Genomic DNA, 25,503 nt, shown 5'->3' on the forward strand with positions numbered 1-25,503 from the left:
GCACAACCTTGCTGATGGGTATTCTCATATTTGTGATCAGATTTTGGGTTCACCTGTTGTTCCCACTTTGACTTCTACTTCTTTCACTCTTTTGCGTGTACCTATTAAATCCATCAATGATACATATGTTTCCTCTACATTAACATCTCAACGTCACGATTGCAATCACTCTCACAAATCGGGAAAAGGACGTCTCAAGTGTAACCATTGTGGCAAGCTAGGCCACACGATTGACAGATGTTATGCATTACATGGTCACCCTCCTAGATCTGCTACTATTGTTTAGATTTCTCCTCCGTCACAATCACCTATTGGGGATTCTCCTTCATCTGATATTACTGATGACTCTACTATTTCCAGTAAATTTCTCAAATGGTATAAGGATCAACAACCTTCTAGTTTCATTACATCTGTATCACACACAAGTACATCTTTTATTGGTCTGAGTCCATCTTCTTCTCTTGGCTCTTAGGTTCTTGACTCGGGAGACACAAATCACATTGCTGGTAACAAATCTTTGTTTTCCTCTTTGTCCTCTCCGAATCCTTTACCTTCTGTTATAATGGCTGATGGATCTAGAATTTTAGCTCATGGTGTTGGGACTATTAACATTTTTCCTTTTTTATCCATTGATAATGTTCTTTATGTCCTTGAGTCTCCTTTTAACTTATTATCTATTAGTCGTCTAACTCGTTCTCTTGATTGTGATATTTCTCTTAACAAAGATTTTGTTTGTTTACAGGACTGGAGTTCGAGACAGGTGATTGGCACCGGATGTGAGTCTCATGGTCTTTATCATCTTCGCCCCTCTACACATATTGGCACAGTTATGGAGTCTCCATCACTTCTTCATGCTTAGTTAGGTCATTTCAGTCTTGCCAAATTGTAACAACTTCTTACTAGCTTATCCAAGTTGTCCAATTTGGTCTGTGAGTCGTGTCATAGGAAAACATATTCGTAGTTCTTTTTCTCGTAGTGTCTCACAACGTGCTTCGTTCCTTTTTGCCTTAGTCCATTCTGACATTTGGAGACCTAGTCGTGTTATGTCTACTTCTAGGTTTTCAATATTTCGTTACTTTTATTGATGATTATTCTAGACGTACTTGGTTATTTTTAATGAAAAATCATTCTGATTTATTTTATCTTTTTCAAACCCTTTATAATGAAATTAAAACTCAATTTGGTGTTTTTATTCAAACTGTGTGCAGTGATAACGATTGTGAATATCTTTCCCATTCTTTTCAACAATTTATGGCTTCTTATGATATTCTCCATCAAATTTTATGTGCTTATACACCTCAACAAAATGGGGTGGCTGAGGGCAAAAATAAACATCTTATTGAAACAACTCACACTCTTTTAATTCATGGTAATATTCCTCAATATTTTTGGGGTGATGCTATTCTTACTGCATGTTATCTCATTAATCGCATGCCCTCTTCTGTTTTAGATAATAAAATACATCATTCTATCTTATTTCCTCATGAACCCCTTCACCCCTTACCTCTAAAAGTTTTTGGGTCTATATGTTTTGTTCATAATTTTAGTTCTGGTCTTGATAAGTTAGCTCCTCGATCACACAAATGTGTTTTTTTAGGTATTACTAAATCAAAGAAAGGATACAAGTGTTTTTCTTCTTCTCTTGATCGTTATTTTATATCAGCAGATGTCACCTTCAATGAGTATTCCTTTTATTTTAACGATCATTCTTCTTCTGATATGTCTCCTTCTAATGTTGTTTGTACTCCTCCAATTGTGCATAGTTCACCAGGTGTTTCTCAACCCCCACCAAGTGACTCAATTCAATTGCCAACTACCTTGTCTCCTTCGGCTTCGACAATTGAGTCTACCCTTCCAATTGCCCTCCGAAAAGGTATATATTCTATTCGTAATCACTTTCCACATTATCTTGCTTTAAGTTATTATAGACTATCTTCACCTTTTTATACCTGTCTTTCGTCTATTTCTTCTGTGACCATCCCAAAATTTGTTACTGATGCCTTAGCCCCATCCTAGTTGGCGTCAAGCCATGCTAGATGAACTAAGTGCTCTTTAGAGTAATGGAACTTGGGTGCTTGTCCCATTACCGTCTTGAAAATTTGTTGTTGGTTGCAGGTGGATTTTTGCTATCAAAGTTGGTCATGATGGAACTATTGATCGCCTCAAAGCTCGTCTCTTGGCCAAAGGTTACACACAAATTTTTGGGTTGGATTATGATAATACTTTTTTTTCCAGTGACAAAGATGGCATCTGTTCGTTTATTTATAGCCATGACGGCTCTTCAACAATGACCTCTTTATCAATTGGATGTAAAAAATGCATTCCTTAACGGATATTTGCAAGAAGAGATTTACATGGAGAAACCTCTAGATTTTTTGCTCAAGGAAAGTCTTTTGGGTTGGTATGTCGTCTTCGCAAATCGCTATATGGCCTAAAACAATCTCTTAGGGCCTAGTTTGGAAAATTTAATAATGTTGTTCAATAATTTGGTATGAATCGATGTGAGACAAATAATTCAGTCTTTTACCGTTACTCGAGTGTTAAATCTGTCTACTTGATAGTATATGTTGATGACATTGTTCTTACAAGCATTGATAGTCATGGCATCTCTCATATGAAATAACATATGTGCAACCATTTTCAAATCAAAGATCTAGACTTAGATATTTCTTGGGTATTGAGGTGGCACAATCCAACGATGGTATTGTTATATCTCAAAGGAAATATGCACTGGATATTTTGGAGGAAACTGGGTTCATGAATTCAAAACCTATGGACACACCCATAGATCCTAATACTAAACTTCTACCAAAACAGGGAAAGCCTATGTTAGATCCCGAGAAATATAGAAGACTAGTTAGAAAATTGAATTATCTTACAATTACTCATCTTGACATTTCCTTTGCAGTTAGTGTGGTAAGCCAATTCCTTAATTTCCCATGTGAAGATCATTGGAATGTAGTTATTCGTATATTAAAGTACATTAAAGGATCTCCTAGAAAATAGTTGTTGTATGGTTCTAGTAACCATACAAGAGTGGTTTGTTATTCTATTGCTGATTGGGAGGATCTCATTTTGATAGAAGATCTACATTCGAATATTATGTTTCCATTGGTGGTAACTTGATCTCTTGGAAAAGCAAGAAACAAAGTATTGTGGTAAGATCTAGTGCAGAAGCAGAATATAGAGCTATTGCCTCAACCATTTGTGGGCCTGTTTGCCTTAAGCAATTGCTTAGAGAGTTACAATTTGGAGATGTCACTCAAATGACACTTATATGTGACAATCAGACTACTCTTCATATTAGTTATAATCCTATCTTTCATGAGAGGACCAAACACATTGAGATTTACTGTCATTTCATTCGAGAGAAGATTGTATTTGGAGATGTCAAGACTGAGTTCGTCAATTCAAGTGATTAGTTAACATATATTTTCACTAAGTCTTTATGGAGACCAATAATTGATTATATTTGTAATAAACTTAGTACATATGATTTGTATGCAGCAGCTTGAGGGGAGTGTTAGATATATTATATTTATTTTATATTTATCTTTTATCTTTAGTTAGTTTGTTATTATTTATTTCTTATTTGTATTTTGGGCTTAACCCATATTTCTTCTATTATAAATAGAGAACTCTACGTGTATATTCAACACAAAAGAGATTAATCTCATACATAATTTTCATTATATTCAATAATAAGAAATATAGCAAGGTAGAAAGGAAAAGAAAAGGTGAAAATCAGATAAAGAAAAACTAAACATGTACGAACAAATTGTATTTGAAAGAATTCTAAAAGGTTTTAGAATTTAAATTTATAGAATCATATTAACGTGCACAATGTTTAATTGACTTTAGTATCATGTTAATAAATTTGTTAAAATAATTTTCCTCAACTTATTTCGTTAAGTTTCGTATAAACTTAAGCCATAAGGTTTATGTGATAAAAATGTTGAATAAGTAATTAATTAAACTAGTTCTTACAAAAACTTTGAGCAAGATATTTCTAAGTCATATTTGATGAATTTTTTTTTTATTTATATCACCCTTAATAGTCTCACATTATAATACTCCAATTTTGGGATGTCACGGTTATGTATAAAAAATTTGAAATTTTTAAAATCATAATATCATCGTGGAAATCCAAATTTAATAAGTCTTTACAATTAAAAACAAAAACCATAACTCCAATTTAATTATAAAATAAAACTTCAAATAAAATAGTTTATACAAATAACCATAAATTCTCTAACTCTCTCAATTCTCTTGCCGCGTTATACAACATTCGAACTATCTGCATGATCATTTACTCCCGCAAGTGGAAACTACAACCACAAACATAGGGGTGAGCTAACTGAGAATCAATCATAAGCAAAATAGTATAACACATAAATGCTAAACATTCATCACAACAACACATCAACAATTTAAACACGATCACACCTCATCATCACAAATCAGGGGTCTATCTCCCGTATCCTACCATACCACCTGTTCATCAGAACCAACTAGTTTGAGTCATCCTGCCATCCAACACCAACCTTATCCTCATCCCTGAACGAAGAGAATATCTTTCCCGCATCCATGATCAAAGAGAATCTCTTTTTCGCATCCATGGCCGAAGAGAATCTCTTTCCCATATCCATAGAGTTATCAACACTCAAACCCATCCTTTTCCTGCATCCTAAGCCAAAGAGAATCTTTTTTTCACATCCACAACCAAAAGAGTTATCAACACTTGACCCATCCTCTTCCCACATCCACGGCCGAAAATAATTTATTTTCCTTATTCATGGCCGAAAGAGTCATCAACACTCGAACCATATTGTCTAGCGACCTTGCTCACAAATTAATTCTCCCATAAAAGCATTTCCAAAACAATTCTCCATTAAATATCAACACCACCAAAGTCAAACATAACCATTTGACTATATGATAAGCGCACCCTCCCTCTTTTCTAATTGCCACGTTGCTACCAAAAAAGTAACCACACACATCTCACAATAAGCAAAGGGGTGACCCGCACAAGCACTAGAATATCACATCTATCTTCCTAGTTGTTAAACTCGCGGGTCCCACTAATTTAACACAAATCTCATGCAATCCATCGACTTTTCTACATGCTTCACCGAGCTTCATACATGCTTCACCAACCTAACCTCATGCTTCATTGAGTTTTCCACATGGTTCATCGAGCTTTCCACATCCTTCACTAAGCTAAGTGGAGCATGTAGAAAGCTAGGGCTAATCATGAGTTTGGCACCCCGAGAATCATCCAAACTAGACAAAACCAACTCGAGAGTCATGAGACTAGCAGCCCGACAATCATCTAGACCAGACCAAACTAGCGTGCCAATCATCAAGACAAGACGAACCAGCCAAACAATCATCTAGAATAGAATAGACCAACCCGACAGTCATCCAGACCATACTAGACCAACTTGACAATCGTGACATTGACAACCCAACAATCATCCAGACTCGACCAAACTAGCACGATAGTGAATACAGACTAGACCAAACCAACCCAATAGTCATCCAAACCAAATCAACCAAACTGACATTTATCTAGACCAGACCAAATGCCAACCATGGATGCAAGCTCAATAAGAAACATCGATACAAGCTCGGCCAAAGAGAAGCTCAGTAGGAGAAAAGCTTGAGAGGAGAAACATGGAGACGAGCTCGGTTGGAGACAACAAGCTCAACAAGCTCGATACGAGACAAGCACAACAAGAATTTTTATTGTTTTCTTATTTTTCATTAACCACAACACATTTGAATGTGGAATATCTGGTGCATATATCTACAATTTTTTTCATGTTTGTGTATCTCAACTATCATGAAAAAAGTTTTTACATTTTTTTGTGAAAAATCTTTAATTAAATTAGACCAACCCGACAGTCATCCAAATTAAACCAACCAACTTAATAACCATCAAGACCAGACTAGACCATTCTGACCGTCATCAAGACCAAAATAGACCAGCCCAACATCATCCAGACCAAAGTAGAAAAACTCGACAATCATGATATTCACAACTTAGTAGTCCTTCAAATCAAACCAGACCAACATGGATCCAAACAAACTAGTTTAACAATCATTCAAATCAAACCAACCAACCCGACAATCATCCAAACTAGACAAACTAGTAAAAAAAACTAGTGATATTAAACTTGATAGAGGAAAAATAAATCAAAACTGGATGGTCAGTATGCTAGCTCAACAATGATTGTAAATTACAGCCCAATATATTGTTGATATAGAAAACAAAATACATTTGTAATCACACGCATTGCACGGATCAAAATACTAGTCCTATACAAAATAGGCAACTCTAACTTTACACTTTTACAAACAAAGAAATAAAGTTAGGCCTTGATGCAACCCGAGGGTGATATCCATCAAAAATGTGTTCATTCACATACTTTTGTTCGTCAATGCATTTATTTTCTTAAGTATATACATTTACCGTTAACAACCATTTTTAAAGTAAGAAATATATTTTCGTATGCTACAGGCCAAGCGATATGTACATTGGTTTAAAAGAAATGTAATTAAGAGCAGGTTATTACAAAGTACTTGAAGCTAGAAACAAATTAAGAGAAGATTAAAGTGAACTTATACGAAACGAACTGTTCTGGTAAGTCATAACAGGGTAAAAACCATTAGTAATAAAGAAAAAACCGTCATAACAGGGTAAAAACCATTAGTAATAAAGAAAAAACCATTTACTCAGCAACAATGAGAATGGATATGATTGTAAATCGTCAAAATCCCTATGCAGATACTCCAGAGGCAAAAGTATTCCTCAAAGACTAATAAAATAACATCAAGCTGAAACCCACAAATCTAGACATTTAATTCAGTTAGCTTTCACGTGCTGCAGAACAACATTATAGGCTTCATGTTCCTCCCCAAAATCCTGCAAAAGGAAAATACATAAACATCCACATACACTGAAAGGCACTCCAAAACATCAATTCAAATATACAGGCCAATAAAGCCATACCTTAACAACCACACATGAGCAACCAGTTACCTTCCTAGCCTTTCCCTCTGAATCAATCTTACACAACTGAAACAAAAATATTCAACAAAAAATATTATAAGAATAAAATCCTTACGAACATTCACCAACTGAATTTGGGAATTGAGAGTAAAAGAATGGTACAAGGAATTTAAGTAAAATGGTTAGGAGTCTCTAAGGCACTTACACCAGCCCATTCTCCAAGGGTCTTTGCACTTGGAACTGTCAAAAGGCTAACATTGTGCTCGGCGCAAAGGGCCTTCACCAGTTTCACATAATCAGGTTGGTCACAGTCTTCTGCTAGAACACAGAGCTGTGCAGCATGCTTCTCAATGATCTTGGCACCTTCATGAAGACCTCTTGCAAGACCACCGTAAGCCAGAGATTTTCTCAGCACAAGCTGTAAAGCAGTCATGATGTCCATGGGCTCACCGGGAATGGAAGCAGGTGCCTCAGCTGCAACAGCTACCTCTTCACTGCATAGTACAAGTATTCTAAACAGTCAGGAGATACATATACATGAATCTTAAACTCATCCAGGAAAAGCTACTCGAAAAAAAGGAGTAGAGCAATGCACATAACATTACAAGCATGTGAACAAGTTTTATTACCAGCAGCAATGCACATACATTATATATTTAGTTTTCCTTATCCCTTAATTTCTAATCAAGACTAAGGGACAGCACTATCATTCAATTTTCCACAAATCAAATTAAATTAATTAACAGTGCTTAACCAAGCCGTCCTTGCACATTTCTCAACCCCATTGGAATATTTCAAAAACAATTTCCTATATGATAAATGCCGCAACAAAAATGCCAACACTACCCGGAACTATAATAGACCATGGTAAATAGTTCACTTCATTCATTTTCAACACAAGGAATCAAAATCCGAACTCCAATTAATTAAACTCAACAGTGATAAAATCAATTCAGTTTTAATCATCAATGTGTTAAAATAGAAAATTGAAACTGCCAAAATCCAAAATGGCAAAAATATCCACATATTTAAAACGGCTGGTAAACAGATTTTTAGTGGATATCAATACCAACCCATTCTCATCTCTAACCAAATCCTACCTCAACGCATGACACAACCACGAGCAGACATTGTAATCAGTATGTATATCCTCACTACCATAACTTGATAGGTATTTCAGTTGAATATTGAATTAAAAAATCAAGGCGTAGAGAGTTGCATTCATAAACCAAACTGAATTAGAAAATCGTTAAGAAAAAAATGAGCGTACCCAGACATCTTTCGTTGTCGAATTCAAAAGACACGCTTTGCTTCTGCCAAAACAAAAACAACTATTCAAATCAGAGATTGAGCAAACACGTTAATAGGCAAAGAGATTAAATGTTTTACACAAAAAATTTGAGCTTTTATCTTAGGAAAATGAGAAGAGCAGAGAACACGGGAGAAAGAGAAAAACCTTGTTGAAGAGTTAGCCGCCCCCAATCAATTCTTAGCTCTGTCGTTCTGATACGAAAATAAGAGAAAAAAATCTAAAATATATGTGAAACAATAAACCCTAACATTTTAGGCTGAAAAGTCTGAATTGACCCTCTTTGTTTTAATTTTTGTATTAAATAAAAACTTTAAATTTAACTTTAGTTTTAATTTCTCCGACGAATTTTTAGATAAAATAATATTTTAATGATTATGAATATATCGTTAAATTAAATTTTCACTTTTCAAATAATTTTATATCCCATTTATAATATTCCAATTTGAACAATTTAATACTCATAAAATCAAATATTATAAAATTGATAAAATTATCTTAATATATATAATTAATTAAGTTATCTTTAAAAATACATAATTGTAAAAACTAAAGACATTTACTTTATTTAATAGATTGGGAAAGAAAAAATATAAATATATTTTAATTTCATAAGTGTATCATTTTATTCAGATTATAGTTTGAATCCAGCACAAATGGGTATTTGAGTGGGTTTTTGGCTGCTAATACAGAAAACTAACTTATTCAATTCACTTACAAAAAATTGCAAAACATATTTTAAACATTTTAGACCTACCACTTACTCACCTCTAATTATTATATGAAGGGTTAATTTTATATTTTTAATTATAATCAAATAGGGTTTTATTTTGTTAAGGAATTTATTTATTGTGTACTTGATAATAGTTTAGAAAATAGGTTCTGTTTGTAATTTCTTGTCTCTGTTTGACCGCAAGAAAATGCAATGTTACGTCCGTGATAAAATTGGACATTTTTCCTATAGTGCTAGCACAATGAGTCTCAAAACAAGAAAGGAAAGAATAGTGATATGGCACACTTGGCACATGAAGAAGATAGCATGAATTCAGATAAAGTCCTGTTAACGGTAACTTCCACAACTGATGGAGGGAGTGATAGAACATGGTGTTTAGACACCGGTTCTTCTAATCACGTGACTGGGAATAAAGACTGGATGGTAGAGCTGGATTCTATTGTTAAAACAGTAGTTCAGTGCATGAATGTTGTACATATTAATAAGGAATACTGGTTATGGCACTACCGTTATAGCCATCTAAATTTCAGAAGCTTACATCTACTTGGTAGCAAAAGTATGGTGAGTGTATGATTGGCAAGCATCACCGAAAGGAGTTCAACAAAGCAACCATGCACATGGCCAAACAACCGCTTTTGGAGTGGTGTGCTCGGAAGAGCTTGGAGGTAACAGGTACTTCTTGTGGATGAGCTTACCAGAAAAATATTGTTATACTTGTTAAAAGAAAAGAGAGAGGTCTTCTCATCTTTTTGGAAGTTTTGCAGGCTAGTTGAGAGACAACCTGAATGGAAGGTAAAGGTTCTTAGAACTGATGGGGTGAGTTTAACTCCAGAGAATTTGTTGAATTCTGTGCACACAAAGGCATAGAAAATGGGGCGACATCTCCTTACACACCTCAACATAATGGATTGGCTGAATGAAAGAAGAAATAGAACATTGTTGAACATGACAAGGTGCATGTTAAGAGGGAAGAATTTGCCACACCATTTCTGGGGAAAAATTGTGTCAACTGCTGCTTATATTCTGAATCGCTGCCCAACAAAAAGGCTCCAGAACAGCACCCTTGAAGAAGCATGGACCGGATTATTTCCTGATACTTGGATCCTTGGCCTATATACACATTCCATAAGAATAGAGGAAGAATTTAGATGATAAGAGTGAGGCTCTTATACTCATTGGTTACCACCCAACAGGTGCATACATTTTATACAATCCAACAACAAATTATGTGATAATCAGTAGATATGTGCTGATTGATGAGATCGCCGAATGGATGTAGAAGGGTAAGGAAAGATCTCACATTCCTTGTGTGCTTGAGGATGCAGCGGTTGAGTCCAGAAGTGTTATAGGAGAAGGTGCAAAAGGGGTTAGGAGATCTCAGCGAGTGAAGTTTCCATCCACAAGGCTCATTAATTGTGGAGAGCTTACGCATCCGGTCTTCCTTGCAGACACAAAACCAATCTCTTGGAAACGGGCTATAGATGTAAGAGAATGGAAGAATGTTATGATGGAAGAATAGGATACTTGTTCAAGTATATGACTGCACCAGTGTGTTGGTGTTCGAAGAAACAAAGTGTAGTAGCTCTTTCTTCCTGTGAGACAGAATACATAGCATCTGCAGAAGCAGCATGCCAATGTTTATGGCTGGAATCTGTGTTGGAGGAGTTAATACTGGATTACAGGAAGCCGATTCAACCACTAGTAGACAATAAGTCTGCCATACACTTATCCAAGAACCCAATATGCCACGGGAAAGCATATAAAGACAAAGTGTCACTTCTTCTTGCGGGATTAAGTTATGAAGAATAAGATTGAACTAGTATATTGCAGCACAGAGGAGCAAATTGCGGATATCTTTACTAAGTCCTTGAGGCAATGCAGATTTGAAAAATTTAGAGGCATAGTGGGGTTGAAGTCTTTAGATAATTTTGATTGAGGGGGAGTGTTATTGTAAATCCAATTTATCCGTCAAAAAAAACTGTCTATTAATGAATTTTACAGAAAAAAATGATAATAACAAATAACATTACAATTGAATTTATGGACACAACTCTTACAAAATTAATTAAAAGAAAGAAAAAATAAACAACAACATTAAAAAAAAATGTAAAAAAAGAATTGAACAAACGAAAGCGAGCGAGTGAGCTGTGGACGAGTGAATTAATTAACAAAGGTGCAATGCTTCCTGATCTCGCCGTTGGAGCCAGTGAGGACATCTATGGAACCCATTTGAACCATTGCCTTGGCAAACTTCTGAGACCAATTCGCAGGATCGTTGGCATTGCCGAGAACCATTTCCCTGGTGGATTGAGAGGTGAACAGCGTCTGATCCGATGTGAGCAAGCCTCGGTGGTCGATCAATCCATCGTAGTATTTGGTGTCCAAACGAATGGGAGTGGAAGGATCAAAAGACACGGTCGGGTCTGAGATGGAAGGTGGCGCAGGACACTTTGTTTTCAAGGTTTCAGCGTAGGAAGAGTCCATCGATGGGTCTTGCGGCAAGGTCTGATTGAAAGAGTACAACCGCTTAGAGAAGGAAGAACAATGCGACACACCAATGGAATGGGCTCCCGAAAGTGTCACCATTTCATCTGCAGACAAACCCTTTCGTGAAAACCTACTCACAAGCTCATCGGCGCTCAGGGTTGGTGCAGGCAGATTCTCCGCCGCTTCATCGGCCACGGAGACAAGACCGTCTCTGCGTCCTGTTGGAACGTCGTAGTTTATGCCACCCACTTTAAGAGCACTGTCTCTTGCTGCCAAGGCCAATATGTCTGCGCACGACACCGTCTGAGGACATGCAGCCTCCAACTGGGCCTTGGCGTCCTCAATGACCTCGAACCCACGCAAGCTTGGGTTGTTGGCAAAATGGTCTCTTTCTGCTGGGTTACCCTGGGTAGATGCTAGCAACACGGAAGCATCGCAGCCCTGAAAAAATGCATAAATGAAATTGATGAGGGTGTTCTTTAATACGATGATAGTTGAGAGATGAGTGATTGATTTTACCCTGACAAAGCAGTCGTGGAAATGCATCCTTATGAGACCAGCTGCTATGCCTGAGTTTTCTGAAATGGCTTTGTTTACAGTACTTCTCACTATTTCCTCCGCAGATGGACACGTGGAGGCGTAGAACGCCACTTTGAGAGACGCCGAGGCCATTGAAGAAAGAGAAACTAGAATGAGAAGCAAAGTTGAAATGATTGGAAGGAAGCGGCGAGTGATAATATCCATTGTTGTGGGTTATTGCAAAAGGCAGAATGTATGAATGAAAGTGAAGTTAAGGAGAAGGTAAGATGAAGAGTATTATTTATAGGTTGTTTTGAAAGAAATGGTCATCAAAGTGTGTCTGCGGTTCAACTCTTTTCTTTTATTCTTCCGCCTCAGTTTTTGTTTATTGTTTGATTATATGAAAATTAGGATAACATATTTATTTAGCACTTGCACAAGTCCACTGAGAATTTTTCTTTGTTTTGTGTCTGCTGCATCTATCTGCATGTCATGTGGCATTTAACTACTACAATTTTATCATAACTTTTCACATTTTTATAGTCAATTCTTCAATCTTTTTTGTTGTCTACAAGCCGCTCTGGCCGTAGACGGGTTCAAGAGGAGTCCGTTGGATAAATTAAGTATATAAATCTCTCCTTAAAAGAATCACATTTCTCACATTTTAAATAACATAACACATCACCTTATTATTGTCATTATTTTATTTTTAATAAAAGAAACTCTCTTTTTTTTCATTAGTAACTAAAAGAAATACAGTTATAAACAACTAATATACTATAATGTATAATAATAAAAATTGATGATTAATAACTTAAGTAAAGGCATTATCGATGATAAACCTTATACATGGTTATGCATAAATAATATTGCATAAAAAATAATAGAGATGCAATTATATTAACGTTATAAGTTTTATTACGTTATTTTTAATATATCTAAAAGTATTTTGTTATTAAATTTACAACTTTTTATCTTTATATCTTTATTTACGGTATGTCCAAAAACAATTATAAAAAAGAAATGGTTTCGTACTTTTATATATTATTATAGAAATTAAATTTCATAAAAAAGTTTGATAATTACTTGTTAAACTCGATTTTTTTAAATACATATATTATTTAAATTTCTTAGGTGCTTAAGTTTGGAATAAAATTATTAAATTTAAATAAGACAATTATAATTTTTAAAATATTCAAGTATGGAATTATTTGTGTTCTTATACAGGCGACCGAGTATCGTGCAAAGACTATATTTCTTTGAATGTCTCCAACATGCAATCTTTAAAGTGCTCATTCTCGTCCTCCTCAATACTCGTTCTTTGTAAGATGAATGAGGTTGTTCTTATAGAAGACACTCATCAAGTGAACTTCTCATGTTAGTAGTATTAAATGTGTAATTAATGAGAACATAAATAAAATACCTAATGATTATGCTATTTATAATATAATTCGTTACGTTTATAGGACTTTACCTAGATAGGTCTAAGCTTGGGCCGAGTGACACATTTGCCTTGTCTAAGTCAGTGTTTGATCGTTATATTCAAGCTTTATTCAAGCTTGAATATATTCAAGCTTTGAATATATTCAAGCTTCATTCCAAATATAGATAAAATGAATCAATAAAAGTTGATGAAAGTTTTTGCAAAACACTTTGGGTAAACTTTGAGCATGTAGTTACAAGAGCATATATACCGATATCCTACACATTTTGTCTCTTCTAACTTTGAGCATTTTGTCAATTTCTTCAGTACAAATCATAAGTTAATACACATTCATTACCTTCCTTTCGATAAGGCAAGTAATTCAGATTGAGCTTTATATCCATTGAAACAAAGAATGTGTTTGATGTAAAGAGTTTTATATGCATTAACTTATTAATGTGAATATATTGTGTTTCTTAACTCTTTTCTATTAGCTTATCTTATACGTGTAGTTTGTATTGCAACTAATAGTATGACGTATTTCATAAATGATTTTATACTTTAAGATGACCTTTTTAAAATTGATTGGCATCAACAATTTATAATAAACTCATGTTAACAATTCTGCTAATTAGCTACAAATGTTTATTGTTTTATTTCTATAAAATTTTTATGACTTATTTATTTATAATATTTTTGTATTAATGTTTAAAAGCTAATTATATAATAATACATACTTTAAAAATCATATTGAAAATCATGAAGTCGTCACAATAATGTATTGAGGATAAAAAGGAGAAGGAAATAAACATATTGTCACTAGTACAAAAATCGCGTACAATGTCGAATATTTTGGGCTTTTAACGGCGAATTTGCGAACGACGTCATATCAGGAGACGTTAAATTGACGTCGAATTTTAAAAAATTTGACGTTAAATTAACGTCGAATTTTGTCAATATACGACGTTAACTTAACGTCGAATTTTGTCAATATTCGATGTTAATCAATTTTTTTTTATTTTTTTAATTAATTGTGATCCTTTTTAATAACTCTACCAGATTTGAAAAACAGAAAAACAACAAATTTCAAGTTTTTGGTATTTTATAAAGCATGAACTTTGATTAACAACAAACAACAATAACCAACTACAAACAAGTTCAATCAAACAACAACAAACAAGTTCAACCAAACAACAACGACAAACAAGTTCAACCAAACAACAACTATAAACAAGTTAAAAAAAACAACAAACAAGTTCAACAAATAAGTTCTTCAAAACGAAAACGAAAACTAGCATTCAAAAAGTGGGTTCATCGGAATAAAGTGTCGTCACCCGTGAGAGAGAAAATAATCGGTTACAACAAACAAAAATCATACATAAAGTAGTTAATTAACATGCATTTGTATCAAATGAAAGAAAGATTACCTGTGATGGTCGTCAAACTTCGTTCGAGAAAAGTTTGAGAAGAGAAGAGGTGAATGAATTTTCAATCTTCCGCTTAAATTTTTATTGAATTCACTAACCTTTTAACGTCTAACGCTAGGACATTCGACGTTTTATATCCTTTTACGTCGAATTACAATTATAAACGATGTTTAATAATTGCATTTATTTACAAAAATGCCACCGGTCATTTTTAAAGTTGACTATTTAGTGGTTGGACATTAAACGCGTGACGTTATACGTCGTTTTTGTGTGTAATAAGTTGGAACGAAAAAGTATTAAAAAAATACTTCATTATAAAAAAGTGATACTACAAAAGTAAACCCTGAAATTCTTCCTTCTAAAATGTTTTTGGTACATCACTTTGGATTTTGTCTACTAATACCATAAGGGATGGAAGTGTGAAATGGAATATTGAATTGTGGAGTTTGCTTAAGTATTTGGATTTACAATGTGGATTTATTGGTGCAAGGAAGTAGCTTAGGAATAATTTGTTGGGAGAGTGACAGAGAGAGCAACAAAGAAAGCATAAAGGAAGAGTAAGAGAGCAGTGAAATTGACTATGAGAGCCTCTTGGCTGCGAAAAAGGTGTAAAAACTGGAAATATTGAAGCAAACCAGTCTCGGCTGTGCCAACTGAAAGAAGGAATATGGCCATGCCCAGAAACCTGTGCCATGGCAGAAGGGAAGCTCTAGTAGACATTTCTGCACCAGGGAAGAAATAAGAGAAGAAACCTATGATATACTGAAAAGGAAAAATTATCATCAGAAAACTATCACATGATCTAAAGGTAGAAACAAAAATAGGGCAAATCCATCAACGGATTAACTAGGTATACCTGTAAACCAAATAGGCATATTGCTGAAATGCCTAGCCAAGAGTGTAATGTATACATATCAGGAAGACCAACTTCTTTCTTTGATTTGAACACTGCTGTGATCCCTAAAACTCCAGCCACCATAGCTACCAGATGCAATAGAAGGTGAACCACTTTCACTGACCTGCTTTTTTTAGCCGCAGACTTGTATATCATGATAGCTGTTGCAAGTAATGTTGTTGTGTAAATTACAAATGGAGACACTTTAACAATCAGAAAATTGGCTTAATATTATGATGACAGAAAAGTCATGCGAATTTGGCAAGAATAGAAATTTGGTGACCTTCTCCACCAACTAAAATGAATCCAATGACCATTAGAAGTGGATGGAGCTGCATATAAAAGCAAAGAATAGATGTTATAGAAGCCAGATCACAGAAGAACATCATCAATTAAATGGTTCATGGACAACTCACATTGAAAATCTTGGTTGGGTTGGAAGAGCTGAAGAAGGCAACACCTTCTCGGAAGTGTAGCAACCAAACTAATAAAAGGGTTGTTATTGCTATGAACAACAAATGAGCAACTATGGTAATTGAAGCTGCTCGAGCTTGGAACCCACGACCCATTTTTTTCTTCAATTTTTCAGATTCGTATTTGATTTCAAATGGGTCTAAGAGACTAATAATTAGGGCATCTCTGCAATGGCTATGTATAAATAAAGCGATGAAAGAATCAAAGTATACACATATATTTGCATGAGGATGCTAACAAAAACGAATATGGGAACGGTTTGGCCGGCAACGACAAATGCCACCTTAATCTTTTGTGGTTTGTAATTATCTCAATGAAAGCTAGTTTTTTATAATTTTAGATATTTAATATTCATTAGGGTTAGATGTAAGAATTTGTCTATAGGTAAAATGAAATATTTACCCTATTACTTATTACTATGGTTAAAAATGGGAGAGCAGGTCAAAAAGAAAATTGTGGTTATTGTTAATTTGGTTCAAAATCTTATTTAAAATTAATTAAGTTTGAAACAATTCATAAATAGTTGAGTTCCGTACAAATAATTAAATTTCAAATAATTTATAAATTGCAGTTATCCTTAATTTTACTCATAATAATATTGTTAGATAATGCTTTAGAAAACCATAATTTAAATCATTTAGAAATTTAATTATTTTTATATAAATTATTTTTATATTCTCGTTGAACATACAACTATAAGAATATAAACATTTATATATATATATATATATATATATATATATATATATATATATATATATAAGTTGTATTTTATATATTTTATATAGATTTATTTTTTGGTACTCTAACCGTATATATATAATATTATCTATTCAGAATAATTAAAAAAAATAGGATATTAATATTCCTTTAGTTCAACTATTTGTATTGGTATAGGGATGTTTGATTTGAAATAAAAAGTTTATAGATTATGTGTTATTAAGTGAACCTTAGATCTTTTGTTTGATATCAATGTATAGCTTTGTGTAGTACAGCTTAAACTTAAATTGTCCCTCATTTTCTTCATATGAAAACTAAGAGGTAGTAGTGACAGTTATTATATTGAATAGTTAAAAAATTTGAGAAAATTAATCACTTTTTAATATTTTATTAATACATATGATTCGATATGTATTATATATATTTCAAAAAATTTAGTTAATTGTATTTTATGTTTATCTTTGGAGAAATATTTAATTGTTGTTGATTTCATCTTATTATTTTAATTTTTATCTCATAAAAATTATTGTATAATGTAGTCGAAATTTTAGAAAATATAAGAGATGATGATTAAGGAAGAGTTATGATGTGTATATATTTTGTTTAGCAGCTGATAGAAGAGGATGAGAGAAAAAAAAAGGTGAAGGAAACGTATTTATAGGTTGTTTTGAAAGAGATGGTTGAGACGGAGGCATGTGTTTTTCATCTAAGTAAGTGTGTCTGCGGTTGAACTCTTCTCTTCTTTCTTCCGTCAAGGTTATTTTTAGTGTTTGATTATAGAAAAATTAGAATAACATATTGACCATTTGCAGAAGAGTAAACTATGGTTAAGTGTGGCTGAATATATCTGCATCTGAACGTGGCATTTAATTACTACAATTTGACAAAAGGTGTTCACATTTTGATAGTCACTGCCAATAGCATATTGCTTTCCTTCAAACTTTTTGGTGTCTAAAAGCCGCGGTGAAAAATATGTTTTCAAACTTATTAATTAACTCAAAATTTGTATTTATTTATGAAATAATGTGTTTTTCTCATTGAAAAATTATAATTAGGAGTAGGAAAATATGTAGTAAATTGTACAGGAATTTATATATCAAAGTGGAGTGCTATCAGATGTTTCTTGCTAAGCCAGCATTAAATCGCTCAGTTAAATAGAGTTTTATTGGCGCACCAGCACAACTCGTTAAGCGAATAAAGGACAATTAAATATATATTGCAGTTGAATATTCGCTTAGCGCATAAAGAGTTGTGCGCTTAGCGAATTAGTTATTTTTTCAATTGGCTTTTAAAGTGGGAAATAGACACAAAGAAAGGAGAGAAGTTTCGGACAGAGGAAAGAAACAAAAACATCTCAGGAACTTCAGGAGACTACTTCAAGGCATCAAGACACCATTGTTGCAAGGGATTGCTTCAAATGTGTACGTTCTATAGATTACTAGGAATAGTTAAATTTTTCTTTCATTGGAATTGGATGTAATGAACTCACCCTGATGTAATTTTCCTGTTCAATATATCGTTGTTTGTTCATATGCTCTTTCTTGAATTTACTATCATTGTATGGAAATATAAATTCATAAAAATATTTACTATTGAAATGTTAACTTTTATATTGTTCATTCATATTATTTAGGTTAAATGATTTCATTTGTTGTTTAATTTTACGGAATTTTTTTAGATGAGTTTCTTTATTTTTATTTGTCTCAATTTAATTTTTGTTTTAAAAACTTTAGGTTTAATCATTTAGAACATCCCTATTTCTGTAGGGTTTTCTCAATTAGGTCCTCGTATTGTAAAATCTCTCAATTAGGTCCTTGAATGTCAAAAATTGGATCAATTTAGGGCTTGCCGTTAATTTGGGTGGACTGCGTTAAAAAATGTTGTGCATGGCAGGGTGATATTACTAAGTTTCACTGACGTGGCACACATTGGTCAGTGAGTTGGCTTTCTTTTATTTACATATTTAAAAAACTTGAATGAAATCAAAACGCAACGTTGCAAAAAAAACGCAACACTCGTGGCATGGCTGCACCCATCAGCGCCACTCGCACAGCCATCATCAACCATCGCGGGAAGCCAGAAAAACCATCCTCAACCACCACGGGAACCCAGAACAGCGAGAAAGGACCCTCAACGCAAAAAAAAAAAACAATGCAGAAAGGAAGAACCCAAAACGAAACATCAAGAACACAAGAAATTCCCATAACTCAAACTCATATTCCAATTTGAAACCCCCAAAATCATAGAACAGACAAAACCCTAAATCGCAGGATCCAAAATCCCAAATTCACAATTTCAGAAACCCTAACCCCAATGTTGCAAAAGAAGAACTCCAATTCGTGTTCCAATCTACAGAAAAGAAAGTAAAAGCAACCCCCAAATCGCGAGCCCAAACACGTTCTCCCTTCGCCGCGAAGACACTGGAGGGCGAGATCCTCGCGTCGCGAAACGTCGTGCTTGAGCCCCTTGAAACTCGTCTCTCTTTCCCTGTAAGAAAACCCCAAACAGAACCCAGGACGGGGAAAGGAGAAAGAAAGGAACGAACAACGCGCCATCACGATCTACCCGGAGAATACGAAGACGCTGTCGGGTCGCACTCTCTCCACGCTATCATCGTCACTGCCATTTGTCCCAGCACAAAACGCAGAAGCCCTCTTCTCCTTGCAGGACGAACTAGAGTAGAGGAGAGAAAGGAAAACATTGTCTCCCTCTATAAGACGAATAGAACGCAATGAAATAAGAACGTTGCGTTTTAATTTTCATTGAAGTTTTTTAAATATGTAAATAAAAGAAAGCCAGCTCAGCGACCAATGTGTGCCATGTCACTCTGTCACACATGACATTTTTTAACGTCGTCCACCCAAATTAACGGCAAGCCCTAAATTGATCCAATTTTTCACATTCAGAGACCTAATTGAGAGATTTTACAATACAAGGACCTAATTGAGAAAACCCTACAGAAATAGGGATGTCCTAAATGATTAAACCAAAACTTTAATGGAACTAAGTTATTTTCTTTAGTACTATATAAATAAAAATGTGTCATTAGTTCATAAGTTTTTATTTTTCTAATAAAAAATATCAATTTGTATAATTTTTTTTGTAAACTTTTTTATACAAATTAATTTTTATTTGAATTTGGACAGAAACAAAATTGTTTAATTTTAAAAAAAATTAGGACTAAATTGAAACAAAATAAAAATATAGGAATCAAATTGAAACAAAATAAAAATATCGGGACCAAATTAAGACATACAATGACACGTAGTCTGACGGTGACATGTAACACTGTCAGTGCCACCTCATACTGTCATTGTCATGTGACAATTTTATTTTATTTTAAAAAAAAAATCACAAGCTTACACGTGTCATCCTCTTTAAGGATATTAGTATGAAATTATCAGTAAAAACCTAATTGTTTATTTTTTCAAAGAGAGGAACCCAATTGAGACAAAAAAAATGAAAGATTTATTTGAGAAAAATCACCGAAAATAAAAACTATAAGAATGATTAAACCATTCCTTAAATTACAAAAATACATTTAATTTTTCTTAACTAAAAGTTATATCTAGTTTTATTTATCGAAAATAACAATAGCTTTGAAAAAAACCAATTCTAAATCTTATGGATTGATAGTTGAAGCTCTTTGTTATGGTTACTATTGAAATATGTGGGGTCAAAAGTAAGATTTTTTTCATAATTGCAAAATGACTCTATGTTAGTGAAGGATTTTAGCATAATCTGATAAAGATAGATAAATATGTGTAATATTTTTTTTTTAAAGTTTCTAAAAGAGAGTAGAAAATGTGCTAATTGTTTAACAAGTATTGAGTGAAATTTAAAAAAAAAAAAGTTGTTTAGTTTGAATCATTTCCCTTTTTATTAGTCAAATAATTTTTTCAGAAATAGGTTTATTCGGTCTTAATATAGTTTTTTTACAATTACACAAATTTAAGTTTTGATCTGATTTTCATTTATTTATATTGTTTCCTTTTTTTCTATATACAATATCCTCAAACGGAAATTATTTTTCGTTATGATATTTTCTAGAATGATAACTTTTATTAAATATTTGAATATATTAAATGTATATTTTAATTAAACAATTACTAGTAATAAATGACAGCTTAATAACATCATATTCAGAAAATATCAATTAAACAATTCGTCTTAATAAATGTTATTTAAATTTTATTTCCAATGAACAATTTGTATGTAGTAAAGAAAGTGAACATAATAACTTTTTGAAAATCTTGTAAGTTAGGTTCCACGCATTTAATCTGGGACAAGATCCAATGTCTGAGATTGATTCTTCTTCATTTGCTTCTTGCTCTCACCGCAGAGAATCCCCTCACACGTTAAAGGAGGTGGTTGTGCTATATGTAGGAGCGTGCAAGACAAAAGCTTGTACTATTTATGAACAAGTTCTCAACTTTGTTTGAGAAAAAATTTCTTGAATATGGCTGCCACATTCTTCTCTCAATCGCTTCTTCAATCCAACAATCTTTCTCCTTCTTGTCTCTCTCCTCGCATCCCTCATTCTCTGGCTAGCCGTGTCAAACCCTCCTGCCTCGGTGAGTGACCCAACATCGTTTTTTCTTTGAGATTTTCTTGATGAGTGTGTTCTGATGTGAAATTTTGGTTTTCTATGGCAGGGGTGGTTTCTGTGAGCAAAAGGTTAAGTGGGGTGGTGCCCAATGCTGCTCTGAAAGCCTTGGAAACTAATTCGGATTTCCCCATTTCGGCTAAGAAGTCCATCGACAACCCCATTGTTGTTATTGATAACTATGACAGCTTTACCTATAATCTTTGCCAGGTTGGTTCATTCTTGATGTTTAGTGTGTGGTTCTTTGGTTTTGTCTGTAATCTTTGCAAGGTTCTTTCTTTGTATTTTTATTTTTGTGATGAAATTTGAGGAATTGCGGTGGAGCTGAATCCATTCTTGATCAGTTGTGTGGTGCCTTCTTGATATTGATTATGTGGTGGTTTTATCTATAATCTTTGCAAGTTTCATTTGATTTATTCCTTTTTGGTTTTGATTGATTCTCAAGATTGTTTCTTTTTTTTTAGTGCTTGATAACTGAAATAATGTACTTTACTCATTGTATTAGGTCAGAAAAGGTAGTGGTATTGTTTGTATTTGACTGATAATCCCTTCCCTTTTATGTGTGCTGAAATTCCTGATAGTTAATGAATTTGAAGAAATGTAGAAGACCTATATCCATTATTAATTATTAATGTGATTCTTACTGGTGTTGGTTTGTTCTCAGGATTGATTCTCTTTTATTTTGTAATATTTGATGATTAACATCATACAGTTTTCTCACCGTGTTACTCTGAGAAGGAGTGTTGATTGTATTTTTATGCAACTTTCTTTGTGTGTCCATTTGTGTGATTTCTTCATGATGTTGGTTCGTACTCTCTTGGTTGTATATGTGTGTTTAGGAGTTGATGAATTTGCAGAATTGTAGAAAACCTAAATCTCTTTAGTAGAAGTCTTGGGAGTCATTTTAAATGGTTCAAATTTGTGAAACTTGTTGGGATGAAAGCAGTGATTTAAATTAGTGGCATCATCTGTGAAATAAGCAGCACAAAAATTTTTCTAATTTCAAACACAATCTGAAAATATTACATTGAAGTTTTTTGCTCTAGTTTCGGTCCTCCTGCAATGAAGGTTTAAGAAAATATTTAAAATGGATTTCCATAACAGGTTAGTTTATTTCAGAAAATATGGAAATCTGGAAATTGAATCAAGTCATTTATTCCCTAAACTGTTGGAAATGGAACTGAAATTCCCTCATCCTTGCCCTCTTTTTCTGCAAACTGGATGAAACTTTATCCAATGAGCTATAACAAGTTTGACATTTTACCCTCTCTGTTTTTGAGAAATATGCAATTAGGAAAATATATGAGAGATCTGTGTAGAATCTGTTGTTGTACATGTGCATATGGTTTACAAAGTGGCTATTCTAACATTGTATGATTTACATATGAAGTATATGGGAGAGTTAGGATTTCACTTTGAGGTCTACCGCAATGATGAGTTGACAGTGGAGGAGTTGAAAAGGTAAAATAATTTTTGCTGCTTATACGTGCCTAACAGTTTCTTATTGATGAAGCAGTTTGTAGGATACTACATGATCTTTAATCCTGGTGTAAAAGACTAACTATGCATGTTTTTTTCTTTTGCATAGGAAAAATCCTAGAGGAGTGCTAATATCACCTGGGCCAGGTAAGGCTTGGATTTTTTTGAGCTTTTTGTTCTTTTTAATTTCTGAATCAACAATGCTTATGATCAATGTTTCATAACTGTAAACAAAAAGAAATAATAGAATAAACACAATCACTTACATTGTTTCATCTTACAGGGGAACCTCAAGATTCTGGCATATCTTTGCAAACAGTTTTGGAACTTGGACCAACTGTACCATTGTTTGGTGTGTGCATGGGTTTGCAGTGCATTGGTGAGGCTTATGGAGGTGAGTTCGAGTTCGATTAATGGATGCCTTTAAATCCCTTTATGCACATACACAGTAGTTGTATAAAAATGAGTATGTCATTCATTGTTAATCTGACTTTCATTTTTAATTGCATTTAGATCTTTACCATATAATCTCCCTTTATTAACCTCATTTCTTCCTTTCTGCTGTCAAAACTTTCTCATGTTATCATATGCAGGAAAGATTGTTCGTTCTCCTTATGGTGTCATGCATGGAAAAAGTACCTTGGTTTATTATGATGAGCAAGGAGAAGATGGAGTACTTGCTGGACTGTCAAAGTAAGGTTTCTGCTTCCGATTTATTTATGATCAGCAGCAGCATTCTCTTTACTTTCAAGTTTCAACTGTGATCTGACATAATTTTACTCCATTTAATTTGTATTATTTTCAGTCCTTTCTTGGCTGGTAGATATCACAGCCTTGTGATTGAGAAAGAGAGTTTTCCTGATGAACTTGAGGCAACTGCCTGGACAGAAGATGGTCTTATAATGGCTGCTCGCCATAAGAAATATAAGCATTTGCAGGTAAAATCTTAATCTTTCTTCAGAACTTGTCTTATTTAGCATCGAAATAAATGTTCTATCAATGTAAAGTAACTTGGTCTAAATGATTAAGTGTTCCAATAATACATGAAGGGAACATAAAAGGAATATGCTGATGTAAAGAGTAACTAGACTGTGATTATTGAATCTTGATGACTGATTTATGGGATTGAAGTATTCATATTGTAACTGTTAATTCCTGGTCTTCATTTAGGAGAAGATAAATTAACAACTTGATATTTCTCTAATGCAATCTAGGAAGAAATCTATTTTCCTTCCAAAAATAAAGAAATATAATGTAATCAGGTTCATTCTTGATATGGAGTTTAGTTGACATCATCTATCTGTTTGGCATGTGTTTTATTACTTTTTCCGTGTTATTATGAAGTAAATCAATGTAAATGTCAGTTTTCTCCTACAAATTCAGAAATTTAGAAATGTGAGAGTGATGCATATACCATGAATTGATAAGTTCTCTAATTAATAAACAAAATTCATCTAATTCATTTAATCAATATATTCTCATGTTTTGTTCTTATTGTATTTGAACTTACAACATGTCTCCCTTCTCTTCAGATATTGAAATCTAATTTTGTTTGAACTACAGGGAGTTCAGTTTCATCCGGAGAGCATCATAACTCCAGAAGGGAAGAAAATTGTCCAAAATTTTGTGAAGCTTATTGAGAGAATGGAGGGTGGTGGTTCTTAAAACAATATTTGATGTGTGGATAGTAGTTAAAATGTGCATTTTAAGTTCTGCAGAAAATAAATAAAGATAAAGATTATTAGTTAAAATCTTTATCAGTCACAGTTTAGAATGTGATAGTAAATCTTGTTAAGTTAAAAACCTCGACCTCATTAATTTATATAAAAGTTTGATTTTACTTTGTCACTGTCAGGGAAAAACGTTTTACTTTTTCATGTTGGAAAATGCATGGTTCACGAGAGAAAAGGTTCCACCTATTAGATATAGATGTGGTGGTGTGGTTAGTGAGCTTTGCATATGCAGTAGACGTGAAAGCTAAAAAAGTATATATGCTAGTAACATGGTAGAAGACATTTTTGGGATAAATATAAATCATAATGTGGGTCTGGTCGATTTACCAAATCACTAAAAATTATTATGAGTGTGTTAAAGAATAAAAGTAAAGTTAATATAATTTTTTTTTATATTACCTCATCAATTAAAGATATAAGTGTCAAAGTAAGCTACATATTGGTCCACTATGGATTAAGCTAAAATCGAGCTCAAATGGACTTTTTTTTTTTAATAAAAAATTTTGTAATATTGGATTAGTGAGTTAACTCTTTTAAAAATATTTTATTCTTTAATCTATTTTATATATTTATTGTAATACAATTAAAATGGATTATAATTTACTTCATTTCATTTGTTCATAGGAGTATAATTTATTTCGCCAAATATTATTATAACTTGACAAAAAAAAAATAAACTAAGC

At 33.4% G+C, this 25,503-nt stretch overlaps 3 protein-coding genes and 1 pseudogene across 3 annotated transcripts; 1 reads left to right on the top strand and 3 right to left on the bottom strand.

The window, feature by feature from the left end:
* Nucleotides 1–6,647: 6,647 nt before the first annotated feature.
* On the bottom strand, nt 6,648–8,584 carry LOC124829523 (small ribosomal subunit protein eS12-like). Its single transcript, XM_047303052.2, has 5 exons — nt 8,472–8,584; nt 8,286–8,328; nt 7,221–7,509; nt 7,016–7,081; nt 6,648–6,928 (listed from the first exon to the last, which is right to left on the bottom strand). Exons 2-5 carry the CDS (start codon nt 8,291–8,293, stop codon nt 6,869–6,871), a joined length of 423 nt encoding a protein of 140 aa, XP_047159008.2. The 5' UTR covers nt 8,294–8,328; nt 8,472–8,584; the 3' UTR covers nt 6,648–6,868.
* A 2,536-nt stretch (nt 8,585–11,120) lies between these two features.
* LOC124829430 (peroxidase 5 pseudogene) lies at nt 11,121–12,288 on the bottom strand (annotated as a pseudogene).
* Nucleotides 12,289–15,363: 3,075 nt separating this feature from the next.
* On the bottom strand, nt 15,364–16,377 carry LOC148202806 (putative ascorbate-specific transmembrane electron transporter 1). The gene is made up of 4 exons (XM_088110559.1): nt 16,225–16,377; nt 16,092–16,140; nt 15,770–15,969; nt 15,364–15,675 (listed from the first exon to the last, which is right to left on the bottom strand). Exons 1-4 carry the CDS (start codon nt 16,375–16,377, stop codon nt 15,412–15,414), a joined length of 666 nt encoding a protein of 221 aa, XP_087966685.1. The 3' UTR covers nt 15,364–15,411.
* A 4,960-nt stretch (nt 16,378–21,337) lies between these two features.
* LOC124829532 (anthranilate synthase beta subunit 2, chloroplastic-like) lies at nt 21,338–24,935 on the top strand. The gene is made up of 8 exons (XM_088108532.1): nt 21,338–21,576; nt 21,658–21,818; nt 22,999–23,069; nt 23,197–23,234; nt 23,371–23,481; nt 23,681–23,780; nt 23,893–24,025; nt 24,651–24,935. Exons 1-8 carry the CDS (start codon nt 21,462–21,464, stop codon nt 24,750–24,752), a joined length of 831 nt encoding a protein of 276 aa, XP_087964658.1. The 5' UTR covers nt 21,338–21,461; the 3' UTR covers nt 24,753–24,935.
* Nucleotides 24,936–25,503: the final 568 nt, after the last annotated feature.

Source organism: Vigna umbellata, chromosome 3, assembly GCF_029865625.1.
Source record: "Vigna umbellata cultivar VRB3 chromosome 3, Vumbellata_1.0, whole genome shotgun sequence".
Taxonomy (NCBI): domain Eukaryota; kingdom Viridiplantae; phylum Streptophyta; class Magnoliopsida; order Fabales; family Fabaceae; genus Vigna; species Vigna umbellata.

What these genes read in the sequence shown, in the direction of transcription:
- LOC124829523 (XM_047303052.2), bottom strand. An exon ending in CCCTTGGAGAATGGGCTGGT is followed by an intron (nt 7,082 to 7,220) that starts GTAAGTGCCTTA and finishes TTTTTGTTTCAG; the next exon opens with TTGTGTAAGATTGATTCAGA. An exon ending in GCTCATGTGTGGTTGTTAAG is followed by an intron (nt 6,929 to 7,015) that starts GTATGGCTTTAT and finishes TTCCTTTTGCAG; the next exon opens with GATTTTGGGGAGGAACATGA.
- LOC148202806 (XM_088110559.1), bottom strand. Translation starts at nt 16,377, where the DNA reads ATGGGTCGTGGGTTCCAAGCTCGAGCAGCTTCAATTACCATAGTTGCT. An exon ending in ACCCAACCAAGATTTTCAAT is followed by an intron (nt 16,141 to 16,224) that starts GTGAGTTGTCCA and finishes TTTTATATGCAG; the next exon opens with CTCCATCCACTTCTAATGGT. An exon ending in TATGCCTATTTGGTTTACAG is followed by an intron (nt 15,676 to 15,769) that starts GTATACCTAGTT and finishes TTTCCTTTTCAG; the next exon opens with TATATCATAGGTTTCTTCTC.
- LOC124829532 (XM_088108532.1), top strand. Translation starts at nt 21,462, where the DNA reads ATGGCTGCCACATTCTTCTCTCAATCGCTTCTTCAATCCAACAATCTT. An exon ending in TGTCAAACCCTCCTGCCTCG is followed by an intron (nt 21,577 to 21,657) that starts GTGAGTGACCCA and finishes TTTCTATGGCAG; the next exon opens with GGGTGGTTTCTGTGAGCAAA. An exon ending in GCTAATATCACCTGGGCCAG is followed by an intron (nt 23,235 to 23,370) that starts GTAAGGCTTGGA and finishes TTCATCTTACAG; the next exon opens with GGGAACCTCAAGATTCTGGC.